This window comes from Cetorhinus maximus, chromosome 6 (assembly GCF_964194155.1).
Source record: "Cetorhinus maximus chromosome 6, sCetMax3.hap1.1, whole genome shotgun sequence".
Classification (NCBI taxonomy): Eukaryota; Metazoa; Chordata; class Chondrichthyes; order Lamniformes; family Cetorhinidae; genus Cetorhinus; species Cetorhinus maximus.
This window is the reverse complement of record NC_135884.1, coordinates 88,411,192-88,430,818: the sequence shown is the minus strand read 5'-3', so window position 1 is coordinate 88,430,818 and position 19,627 is coordinate 88,411,192. Positions and strand designations below refer to the sequence as shown.

General features: G+C 42.0%; 1 protein-coding gene across 2 annotated transcripts in view; it reads left to right on the top strand.

The window, feature by feature from the left end:
- LOC144681885 (anillin-like) overlaps window positions 1-19,627 on the top strand; it is a 71,591-nt gene that overhangs the window by 17,876 nt on the left and 34,088 nt on the right. For both annotated transcript variants that reach the window (XM_078543990.1, XM_078543988.1), the window contains exons 6-7: window positions 5,691-5,869; window positions 16,170-16,274. In XM_078543990.1, the coding sequence (XP_078400116.1) occupies window positions 5,691-5,869; window positions 16,170-16,274 (284 nt within the window). The remainder of the gene's footprint in view (window positions 1-5,690; window positions 5,870-16,169; window positions 16,275-19,627) is intronic.

The window sequence follows — 19,627 nt, the reverse complement described above, 5'->3', positions numbered from 1 at the left end:
ATTGAATGCATAAATGAGTTTTGGGTCAACTTGATAGTAAATGTGCCTTGAGCAAGTTTTAAAGCTTTGCCTCAATATTTTTAAGATGAACACTGATAGCAAGGTCTTGGATTGCCTTTTGCATGTGCCCTGATTAAGTTGGTCCAATTTGCTTCTTGCCTGTGCCCCCCACCCACCCTTCATCTCACTCCCAGGTCAAATAATACACACATCATTCCTATTTTTCACTGAAGTGACTTGATGAAGGGAAGCAGGAGAGAAAGAAATAAATCATTTCTTGTTCCAAAATTGGACCAGCTGCTTCGGACTAATCAAACAGCAGCCTGGCGTAGTCATACTTGCAGAATCATAATTTGTGGCCAATGTCCCAGACTCCTCTAACACCATCCCTGGGTATATCTTGTCCCACTGACAGAACAGACCCCATAAAAGCTGTACAGTGGTCTACATTCACATGGAATGGCGCTGGGAGTCCAGAACATTGGCTCCAAGCCACAAGGCATCTGGGCGAACATGAGCTAGGAAACCTGTTGCTGATCATCGCCTACTGTCCTTCCTCAGGTGATGAATCAGTGCTTCTCCATGCTGAATACCACTTTTGAAGAAGCACTGAAGGTAGCAAGAATGTATTCTTGGTAAGAGACTTTGATTTGGTACTATTACTGACCAAGCTGTCTGAGTCCTGAAAAACAAAGCGGCCAAACTAGACTGACGACAGGTTATGAGAGAACTAACATGAAGGAAAAACCTACTTGACTTTGTCCTGATCAATCTACATGTTTGAGATGCATCCATCCTGGCTCTGGAGTAACCACTGCACAGCCCTTGTGGAGACAGAGGACACAGCCACTGTGTTGTGTGGCACTTCCTTTATGCTAAATGAAATAATCAGAACAAATCTAGCAGTACAAAACCAGGCATCCATGAAGCACAGAGCAGCAGAATTGTATTCAACCACAATTTGAAAGCCAATAGAATATCCCTCCCTCTACAGCTATCATTAAGCTACAGGAACCAACCCTGGTTCAATGCAGAATATAGGAGAGCAGGCCAGGAGTTGACACCAGGTATATCAAAAAAAAGAAACAACCTGGTGAAGCTACAACAGGACAACATGCATGCTATAAACAGAGCTAACTGATTTCCCATGCCAAGGATTGGGTTAAAGCTCTGCAGCCCTTTCACACCCAGCCCTGAATGATGGCAGACAATTAAACAAAATGTGAAGAGGAGACTCCATGACCATCCCCATCTTCTGATGGCAGAACCCAGCATGTCAATGCAAATGGTGAGCCTGAAGGATTTGCGAGCATCTTGAACCAGCAGTGCTGAGTAGATGATCGATTTCTGCATCATCATGAGGTGTCCGGTATCACAGAAACAAGTCTTCAGCCAACTTGATTTGTTCATGTAATATCAAGAAACAACTGGCACAGTACACAGCAAAGGCTGTGGGCCTTGACAACATCTTGGCTACGGTGCTGAAGACTCGTGCTCCAGAACTTGTCTCACACCTAAACAAGCCTCAACACTGGTGTCTACTTGGCAGTGGAAAATTGCCCATATATGTCATGTCCACACAAAGCAGGACAGATCCAATCCAGCCAATTACCTCCAATTCAGCTTGCACTCAATTATCAGCAGAGTAATGGAAGGGGTCATTGAAATTGCTATCAATCGCCAATAACCTCAATTTGGATTTTGCCAGGATCACTTGGCTTCATTACAACCTTGATCCAAACATGAATAAAAGAGGCGAATTCCAGAGGTGGGGTAAATGACTACCCTTGACATCAAGGCAGTATTTAATTGAGTTTGGTGTCAGGGAGCCTTGGTAAAATTGAAGACAATGGAAATTGGGTGTGGGGGAAACGGTTTCCACTGGCTGGAGTCATACTTGGCACAGAGCAAGTTAGTTGTTGGAGGCAATCATCTCAGCATCAGGACATGGCTGCAGGAGTTCCTTGGGGCAATATTTTGGACAACCATCAGAAGTTCGGAGTGGCGATGTTTGCTGATTGTGTTCAATTTTGTTCATGACTCCTAATCAACAGTCCTTGTCTATATACAGCAAGATCTGGGCAACATTCAGACTTGAACTTGATGTGTGGCATGAATGTTACTGCCACTTAAGCACCAGGAATGACTATCTCTGATGGAGAATCTAACCATATCCCCTTAACAGTCAATGACTTTACCATTGCTGAAAACCCCACCATAAAAATGCTGGGTGTTGCCATTGACCAGAAATTGAACTGGAACAACTACATAAATATTGTGGGAGCAGATTAGAAGCTGGGAATTCTGTAATGAGTAACTTGCCTCCTGACTTCCCCAAGACTGTTCTCCATCTACAAAACATAAGTCAGGAGTGTAGCAGAATACACTCTGCTTGCCTGTATGAGAGCAGTTCCAACAACACTTCATCCCAACACCATCCAGGAAAAAACAGCCCACTTGTTTGACACCATGCGCGCACACATGCAAGGAAAAAGAAAACACGAGAATTGTGTACTTCTAATAAAAGTTCATAGCTCACATGTCTGACTCTTGTAGAACAGCTGATGCGGGCCTGGTAGTTCAAATAGCTAAAGTCAGATATCGGGAATTTTGCTGAATCCCCATAAGAGGTGAATGTTCAGCGGGTCACAAAGGCCAGGCACTTGTGGATTTTGTATCAGGAGGTCTAATTTATTACAGGTGGACTTGGATTTAGGAATCAGGCTAGGAAGCTTTTTAGGTTCTCCAGCAATAGAAGATACTGCCTTTCTGCAACTGCTGAGGCATGCAGTGTTGTCTACAGTCTGCTCAGGTCTTTCTGGGCCCTCATTTTTTTAAAAAACTCGTTATTTCCACTGGTTTCAGTCAAATGACCAATACTGGTATTGTCTATCTGGAATGGCTTGACTAAAAGCCATTGCAATATAATGGATGAGATCTTCACACTTAGAGCTGGGCAGAAACCAGTTCATCCTCATTGCTAGTCTTCTAACTTGGAGACAGTGCCTGGACTTGGGCAATTCCCCAAACAATAGCAATACAAGTTCCACAGATAGTGTTCATCTTGCCATGACAGACAGTTCCAGAAACTTTCATACGAGCGCAGTCCACGTTTAAAGTGATGACTAGCACGTGCCTTCACTGGGCATCATAACTGCCTCTCATTTCTTTAAACTGACTAAAAGGGGACATTACATTTAAGCTGACAAAACTTGTTTGTTTCTCTAGAACAGGAAGTAATAATTAATACCAAACTGCAAATCATTAGAAAGCCTTGAATTATGCACCCATGTGCAGGTGCCCAACCTTACCAGAGACTTTGGCAGAGGAGGAAAAATGTGAGTATATGTTTATTAGCCAAGTTACCAGGCAATATCAGTTGCTGCAGAGTAGTCCAACTAGAAGAGAGGAAAACAAACACAGCCTTCTGGACTTCTTACAAGTGGCTAATTTGTTTTTATGATATTGATTTGGATGTGAGCATTCCCAATTGCCATTGAGAAGGTGGCTGAGAGCCATGCTCTTGAACCCTTGGTGGGTGAGGTACATCCCCAGTGCTGTAAGCTAGGAAGTTGCAGGATTCTGACCCAGCAACAGTGAAGGAATAGCAATACATTTTCAAGTCAGGACGGCGCATGACTTGGAAGGGAATTTGCAGGTGGTGGTATTCCAAGTGCCTACTGCCATTATCCTTCTCAGTGGTAGAGGTCACGGGTTTAGAAGATGCTGTCAAAGGAGTCTTGTGCAAGATTCACTGCAGCAACTTACCATGGTACACCCATGGTGGAGACACAATGTTCAAGGTGGCGTATGGAGTGTCAATCAAGTGGGCTACTTTATCTTGGATGGTGTTGGGTTGAAGTGGTGTTGGAGCTGCTCTCATCCAGGCAAGCAGAGAGTATTCTATTACACGCGGATATGTCCCAGAGGATGATTCCTATTCTGGGAATTATGGAAGCATTGAATCATTGCTCTTGTACAATGTCTCTGTTGTTACTAAATAAATGAATCTCTATGCACATTGTTCATGTGGGCAAATGTGCCTAAGTGTGATTTGACTTTTTAAATTCGGTCATAAAGAAAGTACATTTGCGAGCATGCTACCTCTCCTGTATCCCCTGGTTGAGAGGTGCCCTCCACTGTGAAGCGTTTTCATAAACAGCAAAATGGCAACTTCCCAGATCACAGCACTGGAGGCCAACAAGAAATGGAAACTTGGCTTGGTGGGTTATATTCTGACTAATGGGTCATGGTTATAATCTGATTAAATAACCAAAACAGATTCTTGACTGGATTACTGAAGCAGTACTGTGTTCTCAGTAGTGGTCAGATGAGAATCTGCTGCTTTGGATGGACCCTTAAAGGATCTCACTATCTGCAAAAGAGCAGGGAGTTTGAAGTCCTGGCCAATTTGAGTACAAGAATAAATAGGTCATGTTGAACTTGTATAAGACATTAGTTAGGCCTCCTCTGGAGTGCTGCTTCCAGTTCTGAGTGCCATATTTGAAAGATGTGAAGGCATTGGAGAGAGTGCAGAGGGGATTCATAAGAATGATTCCTGGGATGAAGAACTGTAGCTGAGGATAGATTAGAGAGGTTGGGACTCTTTTCTTTGGAGAAAAGAAGGCTGAGAGGAGACTTGATGGAGGTATTCAAAATCATGAGGGGTATGGTCAGAGTAAATGGTGGGAAACTATTCCCACTCAAGTATCAAGAACTAGAGGGCACGAATTCAAAATAATTGGCAGGAGTAAAAGTGATGAGGAAAACTTTTCACCCAGAGGGTGGTTGGAGTCTGGAACAAACTTCCTGAGAGGGTGGTGGGGGCAGGTTCGATTGAGATATTCAAAAGGGAATTGGATTACTATCTGAAGAGAGAATGTGTAAGGTTATGGAGATGAGGCAGGTGGTGGGACTAGGTAGGATTCTCTTTCAGAGAGCCAGTGCAGACCTAATGGGCTTGAGTGGCTATCTTCTACACTGCAAAAGATTCTGATTTTTTTTTCCCTATCAATATTAGAAATTAAACTGACCATTTAACTCTACTACATTTGCAGACGTATCGGTGAGTCTCTCTCCAGGTATGCCCTAAGAGGGCATTGGTGACCACGGACTTGCATGTGTTTGTCCATGGCTAGCATGGCAAGGCACTGTGGTTTGCTGTTGCCTTCTACAGGTTCTGGCTGACCAGGAGACACTTGCCCCTTTTACCACCTGCCATAGGTATATTGGAAGGGTTTATAGGTTGATAATCAACCTGTTTGACCAAATTATGAGCACACGTCCCATGGCCATCAAGTCTTATGGCGAAGTGGGATTTGAACCTGTGGCTTCTGGCTCAGGGATGCTACCCACTGCACCGCAAGAATTCCTTATCAGGGATTACACTCGGAAAAAGTAATGTTTTTTGTATGAAGTGCTTTGAGCTTGCTTGCTAAGGCATCCTAGAAATGTAATTGTAAACTTTAAGTTAGTTGTGCTATCCTGGTTTTGGATTGTCACTTAACAGAAGTTGCTAACTATCCTGCACTGAAATATGGCTAGGCTTTTGAGTTGCAGAGAAATTTTCTGCAATTACTGTGTGCAGCTTCTGATTTTGAGTCCACAACCTATTATTTTCATAAGTTTGTCTATCTCAGCATGGGTATTAATACCATGGTTGACTTTTTTTTATTTAAAAAAAAAACTAGGCATTGCTGTGCAGTCAGTTCGAGAGAGATTTGAAGAGATGTATCATGAGAAACAGAACCAAGAAGGAATAGGAAGCTGCTGTAAGATCATTGCAATAACTCCAAGTACGAAGAATATTCAGGCAATGTTGCTTCACGAATCTACTCCCAGTGCGGCTCATGTCATCCGGATGAAAAAGGTATACTGCGGACTGCACCCATTGATTTAGGACATGAAGGTGAATAGATCATAAGAAATAGGAGCAGGAGTAGAAAATTCACCCCCCTGAACCTGCTCCACCATATTTCCTGAAACACAAACTTGGGTGATTTCTGATAACATGGCTATTAAGCGTATCTATTATCATCATTTTTAGCAGAAAGCAGTTTTGGTGCACTCGGTTTGGGGTCCGATTCATGTAGGAATGCAGCTGAAGTTAGGAAGGGAAAGTAAATGAAAGCATGGTCAAAGATGTGTATTTTAACAAGGTTTTTGAAGCTGATGAGTAATAAAGCAAAGCAGATTGCGATGAGTTAAAGTATGGCTGGTTAACTGTTGGACCAATTGCTAAGTTTTTGGGAAAAAGTACATATTAAATTAGAGCTGGGGCAATGGGTATGAGCAAGACCATGAAGCTGGGAATGTTGCAGAATTAGGGTGGGGAGTTTGTATATGTGTTGAAGAATTCTGATCTAGTGCAGGTCAGCAAGGGTAGGGATGATGGTTGGGTGGCACTTTGCCTTGGGCCCTTTTCTTTTAGTGAGGTAAGAAATGGTTCAGGATGACCTTTTGGTGGCGCTAAAGAACAGGGCATTGGGAAAAGTCTGGTCTAGAGGTGTGAAAAAAACTAAGTGTTTCAGCTTAATTTAAAGGGAAGTCATGGCAGCAGAGCTTGCACCTGTGATATGTGGGAAGTCATGGACACTTCCAGTGTCCCTGGCGATCATGTGTGCAGGAGGTGTCCAGCTGCAGCTATTGGCTAACCGCATTTCAGAACTGGAGCTGCGGTTGGATTCACTGTGGAGCATCTGCGATGCTAAGATTGTCATGGACAGCACGTTCAGTGAGGTGGTCACACTGCAGATAAAGACTGAACAGGCATAAAGGGGATGGGTGACCATCAGGCAGAGTAGAGGAAGGCAAGTAGTGCAGGAGTCCCCTGTGGCCATTCCCCTCTCTAACAGATATACCGTTTAGGATACTGTTGGGGGAGATGACTTCTCAGGGGAAAGCAGCAGGAGCCAAGTCCGTGGCACCACGGGTGGCACTGCTGCACAAGAGGGGTGGAAGAAGAGTGGCAAGGCTATAGTGATAGAGTATTCAATAGTAAAGGGAACATCAGGTGTTTCTGTGGCTCAAAACAGACTCCAGGATGGTATGTTGCCTTCCTGCCAGGATCAAGGATGTCTCTGAGAGGCTGCTGGGTATTCTGAAGGGGGAGGGTCAACAGCCAGTGGTCATGGTACATATTGGTACCAACGACATAGGTTTAAAAAAAAAAAGGATGAGGTCCTACAAGCTGAATTTAGGGAGTTAGGACATAAATTAAGAAGTCGGACCTCCAAGGTAGTAATCTCAGGATTACTACCAGTGCCACGTACTAGCGAAAGTAGAAATAACAGGATATATCAGATGAATACGTGACTGAAGAAATGGTGTAGAGGGAAGGGATTCTGATTCCAGGGACATTGGGACCGGTTCTGGAGAAGGTGCGACCAGTACAAACAGGACCGGTTGCATCTGGGCTGGACCAGAACCAATGTCTTTGGTGGCGGGGGGGGTGGCGTTTGCTAGTGCTGTCGGGGAGGGTTTACACTAGAATGGGGATGGGAACCTGAGCAGGGAGACCGGAGGGGGAAACCAGGATAGAAACAAAAGACACAAGTAAGAAGCAAAAGTGGAAGGCGGAAAAAACAAGGGAGAGAAACAAGTGGGGTCATAGTGCAAAATAAAACTAAGATGACCAACAAGGTTAAAAAGACAAGTCTAAAGGCATTGTATCTTAATACATTGAGCATTTGCAATAAGATAGATGAATTAACAGCACAAATAGATATAAACAGTTATGATATAGTTGTAGTTACGGAGACATGGCTGCACAGTGACCAAGGATGGGAATTGAACATCCAGGGGTATTCAATGTTTAGATAGGACAGACAAATGGGGAAAGGAGGTGTGGGGTAGCACTGTTAGTAAAGGAGGAAATCAACGCAATACTGAGAAGGATATTGGCTTGGAAAATCATTGTGGAATCTGTTTGGGTGGAGATAAGAAACACCAAGGGGCAGAAAACTTCGGTGGGGGTTGTCTACTGGCCTGGCCCCCAAACAGTAATGGAGATGTTAGGGAAAGCATTAAACAGGAAAATTAGACACATGCAATAAGGGTACAACTGTAATCATGGGTGACTTTAATCTACATATAGATTGGATAAAGCAAAGTAGCAATAATACTGTGGAGGAGGCTTTCCTGGGATGTGTCCGTGATGGTTTTCAGACCAATACATTGAGGAACCAACTAGAGAGCGGGCTATCCTAGACTGGATATTGTGCAATGAGAGAGGATTAATTAACAATCTTGAGGAAGGGTGACCATGAAATGATAGAATTGTTTATTAGGATGGAGAGTGAAGAAGTTGAATCTGAAACTAGGGTCCTGAATCTAAATAAAGGGAACTATGAGGGTATGAGGCTTGAGTTATCAATGATGAATTAGGGAACCTTATTAAAAGGGTTGATGGGTGGGCAATGGCTAATATTTAAAGAACATATACGCATGCATTACGACAATTATTCACTGCCTGGTGCAAAAATAAAACAAAAAAGGTGGCTCAACCATGGATTACAAAAGAAATTAGGGATAATATTAGATCCAAAGAGGGGAGACATAAAATTGCTAGAAAAAGCAGCAAGCCTGAGGATTGGGAGCAGTTTAGAATTCAGCAAAAGTAGACAAAAAGATTGATCAAGAAGGGGAAGATGAAGTACGAGAGTAAGTTTGCAGGGAACATAAAAACTGACTGTAAAAACTTCTATAAATGTGTAGAGAAAAAGATTAGCAAAGACAAATGTAGGCCCCTTACAGTCAGAAACAGAGGAAATTATAATGGGGAACAAAGAAATGGCAGAAGAATTGAACACATTTTGGTTCTACCTTCATGAGAGGACACAAATAATTTCTGAGAAATGTTAGGGAACCAAAGGTCTGGCGAGAGGGAGGATTTGAAGAAAATCAGTAGTGAAAAAATGGTGCTAGAGAAATTAATGGGGTTAAAGGCTGAAAAATCCCCAGGGCCTGATAATCTACATCCCCCAGAGTACTATAGGAAGTGGCCCTGGAAATATTGGATGCATTGGTGGTCATCTTCCAAAATTCTATAGACTCTAGAGCAGTTCCTACAGATTGGAGGGTGGCAAATGTAACCCTACTATTTGAAAAAAGGAGAGTGAAAAGAAACAATTACAGACCAGTTAGCCTAACATCAGTAGTGGGGAAAATGCTAGAGTCTATTATAAAAGACGTGGTAACAGAACACTTGGAAAGCATTAATGGGATTAGACAAAGTCGGCATGACTTTATGAAAGGGAAATTATGCTTAACTAATCTACTGGAGTTTTTTGAGGATGAAACTAGTAGAATAAATAAGGGAGTACCAGTGGATGTGGTGTATTTGAATTTCAAGAAGGCTTTTGATGAGGTCCCACATAAGAGGTTAGTAGGCAAAATTAAAGCACACGGGATTGGGGGTAATGTACTGGCATGGATTGAGAATTGGTTGACAGACCAGAAACAGGGTGGGAATAAATGGGTCTTTTTCTGGGGGGGGCAGGCGGTGACTAGTGGTGTACCGAGGGATCAGTGCTTGGGACCCCAGCTATTCACGATATATATCAATGACTTGGATGAGGAAACCAAATGCAGTATTTCCAAGTTTGCTGATGCCACAAAACTGGGCTGGGTTGAGTTGAGGAGGATGCAAGGAGGCTTCAGGGCAATTTAGACAAGTGTGTCTGGGCAAACACATGGCAGATGCAGTATAACGTGGATAAATGTGAAGGTTATTCACTTCGGTGTGAAAAACAAAGGCAGAGTATTATTTAAATAGTGATATATTGGGAAATATGGATGTACAAAGGGATCTGGGTGTCCTTGTACATCAGTCAATGAAAGTAAACAGGCTGGTGCTGCAAAAAATTAGGGAGGCAAATGGTATGATGGCCTTCATTGCAAGAGAATTTGAGTTCAGAAGTAGGGACGTCTTACTGCAGTTATACAAGGCCTTGGTGAGACCACTCCTGGAGTATTGCTTGCAGCTTTGGCCTCCCTCCATAAAGGATATACTTGCTGTAGAGGGACTGGAGCGAAGGTTCACTGGGCTGATACCGGGGATGGCAGGACTGTCGTATGAGGAGAGATTGGTTCGACTGGGCCTGTATTCACTAAAGTTTAGAAGAATGAGAAGATGTTTCCCCGGCTGGGGAGTCTAGAACCAGGGGCCACAGTCTCAGGATTTAGGCCAGGCCATTTAGGACTGAGATGAGGAAACATTTCTTCACTCAGGGTGGGCAACCTGTGGAATTCTCTACCACAGAAGGCTGGGTCACTGAGTATATTCAAAAAAGAAATTAATTTTTTGGATATTGGGGGGGCATCAAAGGGGTATGGAGAGAAAGTGGGAATATGGCATTGAGAAAGAGGATCAGCCATGATCATATTGAATGGAGAAGCAGGCTCCAAGGGCGAATGACCTACTCCTAGTCCTGTTTAGCAAGGGTTGAAGCTTCTTTAGAAGTGGAGTTGAAGTAGAAACTGTGTACATAGGTGCCCTTGGTGACAATCTATAAGTGATACTATATGTAAACTCACGGTCAAATAAGGCAGTTTGAGCTGGGATGAAATGAGAGCTTGACTGAGTTTTTGGCAAGAAGCCACATGAGCGACAAAGTTGACAGCATAGTAACAGTCATGCATTTAAATGCAGTGATGAAGGCAAAGTTGGGTAATGTTGCAAGAGGAATTGTTGATGAATTTAACCAAAGTGGTCCAAATGCCATGGGCAAAATGGAAACCTGACTGCAGGGATCAGTAAGCATGGAATGGGTGGTGCATTTCTGGAATTTGAGAGGACTGGGTTGGTTGGAAAAGATAAAGTGACCAAAGGTAGGCTTTTTAAGGAACAGCTTTTTGATAAGGTCCCAAATGGCAGTCTGGTCACCAAAGTAAAAGCTCATGGGATCCAAGGCAAAGTGGCAAGTTGGATCCAAAATTGGCTCAGAGGCAGGAAGCAAAGGGTAATGGTCAATAGGTGGTTTTATAATTAGAAAGCTATTTCCAGCAAGGTTCCACAGTGCTCAGTACTAGGTCCCTTGTTTTTTGTGATATATTTGAGAAAATCATTCTTGCATATGGTTAAGATGTTTACAGATATTACAAAAATTGACCATGTGATTGATAAGAGTGTAGACTGCAGGAAAATATCAATGGATTAGTCAGTTGGGCAGAACAATGGCAAAATAGAGTTCAACCTAGAGAAGTGTGAGGTAATGCATTTAAAGACTGGCAAAAGAATACAGAATAAATGGTAGGAAACTGAGGTGTAGAGGACCAGAGAGACCTTGGAATGCATGTCCACAGACACCTGAAGATAGGTGGATAGGATGGTCAAGAAGTTATACAGGATACTCGTCTTTATTTCCCAAGTCGAGACATAATATAAAAACTGGGCAGTTATGCTGAAACTGCATAAAATAGTTTTCCCATAGCTGGAGTACTGTGTGTAGTTCTGATTACTGCACTATTGGAAAGATGTGGTTGGTCTAGAAAGGGTATAAAGGAGATTTGAGGATGTTGCCTGGATAGAGAATTTTAGTTATGAGGAAAGATTGGATAGGCTAGGGTTTTTTTTCTATAAATCAGAAGAAGCTGAGAGGAGACCTAATTTAGTGTACAAAATCGACAGACCTGAATAGTGAATAGGAAGGCCCTATTACCTTTGGTTCAGGGTCCATAACCAGGTGACATAGATTTGGGGTATGAGATTGGCGGTTAAGAGAGGATTTGAGGAGAAATCTTTTCAACAATATGGTGTTGGAGATTTGGAACTCTCTGCCTGAGAGTGGTACAGCTAGAGACCATGTAACCTTGGACCAGTACTTTGATATGCACTAGAAGTGCAGTAACCTTCAAGGGTATGGACCAAGAGCTGGAAAAGCAGGATTAGGCTGAGTGCCTACTTGCTGGACAGTGTGGGCATGGTGGACTGAATGGCCTTTTTCTTTATAGATTTCAAAGATTCTTTGGAATGAGTAAGCCATGCTTGAAGTTGATGGAGCATTGTTAATGGCCTTTGCAGAGATAGATGACTCTTAAAGAGAAATTTGAACTTCCAGTTATTAGTTGAAAGAATGGCATGTCAATATAAGAACATAAGAAATAGGATCAGGAGTAGGCCATTCAGCCCCTCAAGCTTGCCCTGCCATTCAATAAGATCATGGCCGATCTGCCCCAGGCCTCAAGTCCACTTTTGTGCCAGCTCCTCATAGCCCTCAACTCCCCAATATTTCAAAAATCTATTTACCTCTTTAAATACTTTCAGTGATCTACCCTTCACAACTCTCTGGGATAGAGAATTCCAGATAGTCACTGCCATTAGAAGAAATTCCTTTGCATCTTAGTTTTAAATGAGTGTCCCCTTATTCTGTAACTATGTCCCCTAGTTTGAGATTTCCCCCCACTAGTGGAAACATCTTCTCAACATCTACCCTGTCAAGCCCCCTCAGAATCTTGTACGTTTCAATAAGATCACCCTTCATTCTTCTAAACTCTAATGAATAAAGGCCTAACCTGCTTAGCCGTTCTTGGTAAGTCAACCCCTTCATCCCAGGAATCAGCTAAGTGCCTCCAAAGACAGTATATCCTTTCTTAAATACAGGGACCAAAACTATACACAGTACTCCAGGTGCAGCCTCACCAACACCCTGTACAATTGTAACAAGACATCCCTATTTTTAAACTCCAACCCCCTAGCAATACAGGTCAAAATTCCATTTGCCGTCTTAATTACTTGCTGCACCTGCATGCTAACTGTTATGTGTTTCATGCACAAGAACATCCATACCTCTGTGATCCACTTTTTGGAGTGTCTCCATTTAAATAATAGTCTGCCTTTTGATTCTTCCTACTAAAGTGCATGACCTCATACTTTCCCACATTAAACTCCATCTGCCAAGTTTTTGCCCACTCACTCAACCTATCTATATCCCCTTGCAGATTACTATGTCCTCATCACAACATGTCTTCCCACCTATTTTTGTATCGTCAGCAAATTTAGATACATTACACTCTGCCCATTCCTCCAAGTCATTAATATATATAGTAAGTAATTGAGGCCCTAGGATTGATGCTGTGGCACTCCATTAGTTATGCCTTTTCAACTTGAAAGAGACCCATTAATCCGTTTCATATTTTAAAATACTTTTACTGTAACAAATGACTAAAAAACACTGTGCTAAATACAATTTTCTTATGTAGGCAAATTAAACTATAGAAATCAACAGTTTCTTATCACTTACACAGAATTACAAGTCCTATAGCAAACAGTTTACTGTTGTTTCCAGTGGATTCCTTCCTTTCTACTTTCCCAGCTAGGTAGCTTCTAATCCCAGAACTGTCCCTCAGTACTGTAGATTTCTAGCTCTAGCTTTGAGCCAGACAAATTTTCCAGTCTCTTTCAACTCCTCCTGGACTCTGTGTCTTCAAACTAAGCATGAGCTCCCACCTGCATTGTGTGGTGAACAACAGACTTTTTGTTTCTTTGCTTAGATTTAGTCAGACCTGCACTGTATCTTTTCCATGCTCTCTACTTATTTGGCTGCAGACTATTAAGACCAACTGCAGCAACCCCTTCTGTCTGTGATATTTCTGGATTTATAGGGAGGCTTGTAACCTGATCTTAAAGTGGCTTTCTCACCCACCTCCCCAGGGCAACTGGAAGCACATTAATTAACATTTCTACATAGATACAAAGCTAGTTACCTCTGATCCCAAATCCCTTTCATCTTAGAAGTAAAGGTGCAACTGTTACAAGATATCACCTTTCTGGGTGGGAGATGCAGGGTCTACCACTGTAGATTTGGGAACAGCTATCATTGTCCCCAAGTGTAAATACCTTGCACCTCCCTCTTAATAATAAAACAATCTAGGCCATCTTCTGACCTGTAACAATTAAAGCACGTAGGCTTACTGTCGAGCAGACTTCATATACCACATGACCCCTTTCATTTACTGTAATTTAAGTTACAATCCCAAACTATGCCACTCTTGTAAACCAAAATATAGAGCCTTGAAACATATAATAAACCTCACCATTGTAACAGCATTGGTCAAGAAAAGGTGATGAGTGATCAGTGTTGCAAATATATAAAACAGTAATATTAATTTGCAATCCAGAACTAGTTGCTAATTTATTGTACAAAGCATCAAATGCATCAGTCAGCCATCATATAAAAGCTTCAATGAGGAATGTGTACTCTTGATGCTGCCAAGTTCTAGTAAGATTTCACTTGTGTTAATGGGTATATATATATATATATGACAGATTTAAAGAATGTCAATATTGAGCATTTCTATATGTGGTGTAGCCTCATTTGGTGGATTGTAAGGCACTCTATTGCACCTCCTGGCAGCTATGACCTCCCTTAATTTTCTTTCACCCCCCTCATTGTGAATAGCCTGACACATCCCAATCTTATGCTTTGAAGCATTTGTTATTTTTCCCTGTTGCATTCAGTCATGAATGTTGGATGAAAAGGTTGCTGTGCTATCCTGTCGTCCTTTTGTGAAGGTGAATGTTGCAAGTGGAAATGTGTGCGTACGTGGTGATCTCTGTATAAACGCATCCAAGTTGAGGAAGCCCCACAGTCCTGAAGAGGTTAAGTGAGTTGGTGCTTGCCAGCAGGCATGTGATCTGTTAACTTGTTTTCTTTAAACTTGCTGAGCTGTCCGATGGTGATGTCAGGAAACTGCAGAAGCCTGAAAATGCAGCTGCTGACGTGTGGAAGGGTCGGAGGCTGAAACTTCCCCTCTCAGCTTCCTGACATCTGCCGGGAGCTGAGCAAAACAAACGTCAGTGTTGAAATAATCAGGTACTGTTTTAAGCTAAGTTGTAAAAGCTACTGTAAGAACATTGTCTAATCTTAGCCGTATACCTAAATGTAGAACACTGATACTCAAGGCCACCCTTTCCATTCAGCAATCAATCCTCTTTTTGTAGAATTTCCTTTGCACTGTACAATACATCCGTATGCTTTTCCTTCTCTCATCTGTGTTCAGATTCTGTGAAAATCAGTGTGGGTGACTCAAATGAATAGATTTTATCAGGGAATGGAAGTTGGTATGAAATTCTTAAGTGGCATCCAAACGCTACATTAACAAAATGTAGAATGCAATGCAAAGCTTTGCTAAATTAAAAGAACAATACTGTATGCTAGACATGCTGTGGCCATCAGCAAGATTGCAGGAGATTTCATCATTTGGATCATAAGCATCGTGAAGCAATTGTCATAAACTTTTAATAAAATTAAGTTTGTTCTTGGTTTGAGGCAACCTAAATAGTAACAGTTGGTGAGGAGTGACCTGTATGTTCATGTACTGCAAGAAACTATTTAGACCAAGAAACCAAAAGTCCAGTCATCTAACTCCGCATATATACGCTAGATTTACAGTTTAGTGCTGATATCATGTTGGATGAAGTGAACCATAGCCAGCCCATTGCACTAAAAACTGATTATGACAATGGCCATGCAAAGTCTAATTGCTTTGATCATGCAGTGTCACAAACGCACCTGTGGTCAGATTCTTGATCTTCAACTTGACAAAGTATTGCTGAATTGTACAGCAGGATGTGTTGCTGTCGAAACATTTTGTTCAGAGGATTTTCAATAATGTTTTTAGGCTATATGACAGCTGTAATTTTCATAGAAAGTTTGGTCGTTTCTGCCAATCTGGTGTTCTCATGGCGATGGCTACTTTGGCCTTCTAATATGGGTTTATAATAGTAACAGCCCACTTTCAGATGTATTTATTTTTTAATTATATCAATTTTACATATCAAGTGTGCATAATGATGGAAATAGTGCTTTAGGACCTGGCAATAGCCTTCATTATGTTAATCTTTTTGTCCCACTAGAATGTGATTTGTTTAGTATTTCAATATGAAATTTTTGTTTTTATGCCAGATAACTCCAGGTTTATTTGATTTCGGGACCAAGTACGTTTCTGTGATATCAAAGATTTTTTTGGCTTCATTCCCAGGCAAACCTGAAGAAACTGGAGATATTTGCCTTGCTGTAATCTTCCTTCCAATTTGCCTTTAATTTTTTAACTTGCAGAAGCATTGGTTTGCTAGTCATCAGTAGTGAAGTGAAAGTTTCTGATCAATGGTTAGCTTCCTGTACGATGAGTTGATTGACTGACTGGCTCTTGTGCTCTTGTGCCTCTAGGAGCGGGAGCAGGAACTTGCAGTGCTTCGGGGTAAGACTGAAGGAAACAATCCCTGGGTGGGAATGAAGACATCCAGATTCTGCACAGGACTCGAGCAAACTGGGGTAAAAAGGGGCACACTTTTTTCCCCTTCTTGAAAATCACTTGGGTGACATCATTTGTAGAAAACTTAATTAGCTTTCCACTTAAATGTAATTAGTGTCTTTTCACTTCTGACAGTATCAGGTTCTGGCATAAACTTGAGTTGTGAACGTTTTAACGAATGACCATCTTAACTCTTTATCAGATTGATATAGGATAAATGTTTCACAAAAATAATCTAAGAGATTTTATAAATTTTGTCCCCTTTTAAATGTTACCTCAAATACAATGCCTCCTAACTTTCAGCAACTAAGGTTCTCTGAAACCTTATACCATATCTAAAGAAGCAAATCTTCCAACAACCACATAGTACTGTATAAGTCGTAAGGATCCTGGTGCTTCAAAGCAGAGAAAGAGTTTATTAAAAATGGGCAATTTTAAAACAGTTCACATTGCTTGCTTATGCAAAAGTGGTCATCAGCTGTAGGAAATGATATTTCCATCAGTTCTGCCATGTTTGGAATTTTTCATCAAATGCTTTCTCTCTTTTTAAAAATACACTGAGGCCTACAAATTAAAACACTGGGTAACTGGTATCTCAAATTTGCCAAGTTATATAGGTGAAACCTACAGTTGGATTTGATTATGGCCCCATAAATATGAACTTTGTAGCTCAGGTACATTTAAACACTGCAAAAAACTCTGACCTTCTAAAATGCATATCAGAAGTTTTTTTGCACTAATAAATCCTTTGTGGTTTATGAAGTTAGTCCTTTGCTTTTTGTCCTCCAAAAATAGTCTCATAATTTCTGAACTTTCGGAAACGTTTTAAAGAGATTTGTTAACTTATTCTTCTTATCCTTTCTTTAACTGGGTATCTCAGCATCTTGTGTTGACTTTTCATGAGTACTTACATTTCTCAGCCTTGCTAACTTGAATAGATAGGCAAAGAAGGGTACTGACTTTGAATGAAATTATTTGCACTATTCTTTGCTTTGAATATCTTCAATAAGGGGGTTTCTTGAATTTACTATTTGTTTAGAGCTTTCATCTGGTTTAAGTTGATTCACTTGGCTTTTGGGTCTTTAAACACTTAAAACTTAAACTCAGCTATAATTGGGCCATTCAAATTCTACACAGGATCCTAGATAAGCAGGAAGCTTTTCCTATCCTTTGATAAATGTAACTGGTTTTAATTTGAGGGCCACCTGCATGTTGTTTGGTGAGTGTTCTCCTTAAAAAGTAGTTCAACATTTGCACACTGCAATGGATGTGACATCAAGCGTGCTGAGTATGGCCTGTTACAGGAGGCATCTAGGGTAACATGCATAGGAAGAAGGATCAGGAAGGGTCGGGGCCATGTGAGCATGCCAGTGGGAGAAATGAACTCTGAGCGACCTCCAGATGCCAATGGAATGACCAAAGTAAGTTGATCCCATGGGCTTGTAATTGAAAACCATGCCCTAAAGGGCCAATATTATGATTATGCTGCTTTTTGGGTGACTTTTGAAATTAACTTCAATAATCTGCATTTTTTATGGGTGAAGTATTTTAAAATATCAATCAATTCACTAAAGTAGATAATTATCTTATGGTTCAAAACAATAGCTTTAAACCCTGAATTGGGCTGAATTATTATGGGGCAGGAGTTGGAGATGATCTCTTTTTTTCCGTGGTTCTAATCAAGTATTGTACTGACATTTTAAATCTCCCTTTCATGGTGGACTTTTATAGAGATGAGTTTTTTAATTCCTCCGTGGGATGTGGGTGTCGCTGGCTAAGCCAGCATTTATTGCCCATCCCTAATTGCCCTTGAGAAGGTGTTGGTGAGCCATCTTCTTGAACCACTGTCCATGTGGTGTAGGCACATACACACTGCTGTTAGGGAGGGAGTTCCTGGATTTTGGAAGGTGCTGTTGAAGAAGCCTTAGTGAGTTGCTGCAGTGCATCTTGTAAATGGTACATATTGTTGCCACTGTGCGTTGGTGGTGGAGGGAGTGAATGTTTGTGTGTGGGGTGCCAATCAAGCGGGCTGCTTTGTCCTGGATGGTGTCGAGCTGCTTGAGTATTGTTGGAGCTGCACTCATCCAGGCAAGTGGAGATTATTCCATCGCGCTCCAGACTTGTGCTCTAGTGGACAAGCTTGGGGGATTCAAGAGGCAAGTTACTCTCTGCAGAATTCCCAGTCTCTGACCTGCTCTTGTAGCCACAGTATTTATAGGGTTGGTCCAGTTTAGTTTCTGGTCAATGGTAACTCCCAGGATGTTGATAGTGGGGGGGGATTCAGCAATGGTAATGCCATTGAATGTCATGGGGAGAGGGCTGGATTCTGTCTTGTTAGAGTTGGTCATTGCCTGGCACTTGTGTTATGTGCATGTTCCTTGCCACTTGTCAGCCCAAGCCTGAATGTTGTCCAGGACTTGCTGCATATGGGCATGGACTGCTTCAGTATCTGAGGAGTCACAAATGGTGCTAAATATTGTGCAATTGTCAGTGAACATCCCTGCTTCTGATCTTATGATGGAGGGAAGGTCATTGAAGCAGCTGAAGATGGTTGGGGCTAGGACACTACCCTGCGGATGTCTTTCAGTGATTTCCTGGGAATGAAATGATGGACCTCCAACAACCACAACCATTTTCCTTTGTGCTAGGTATGACTCTGATCATTGGAGAGTTTTCCCCCTGATTCCCATTGACTTCATCCCTGAAGACACACTCAGTCAAATGCTGCCTTGAAGTCAAGGGCAGTCACTCCTCACCTTTCTGTCCATGTTTTGACCAAGACTGTAATAAGCCCAGGAGCTGAGTGGCCCTGGCAGAACCCAAATTGAGTGTCAGTGAGCAGGTTATTGCTTAGTAAATGCTACTTGATAGCGCTGTCGACGACCCCTTCCATCACTTTGCTGATAAGAGTAGGCTGATGGGGCGGTAATTGACCGGGTTGGATTTGTCCTGCTTTCTGTGTACAGGACATACCTGGGCAATTTTCCACATTGCCAGGTAGATGCCAGTGTTGTCGCTGTACTGGGCCACCTTGGCTGGGGCGCAGCTAGTTCTGAAGCACACATCTTCATTACTATTGCTGGAAAGTTGTCAAGACCCAAAGCCTTTGTGGTATCCAGTGCCTTCAGCATTTGGTTGACATGTGGAGTGAATTGAATTGGCTGAATACTGCCATCTGTGATGCTGAGGACCTCGAGAGGAGGCCAAGCTGGATCATCCACTTGGCACTCCTGGCTGAATATTGTTGCAAGTGCTTCAGCTTTGTCTTTTGCACTGATGTGCTGGGCTCCCCCATCATTGAGGATAGGGGTATTTATGGAGCCTTCTCCAGTTAGTTGTTTAAATGTCCAAAACCATTCATGACCTGATGTGG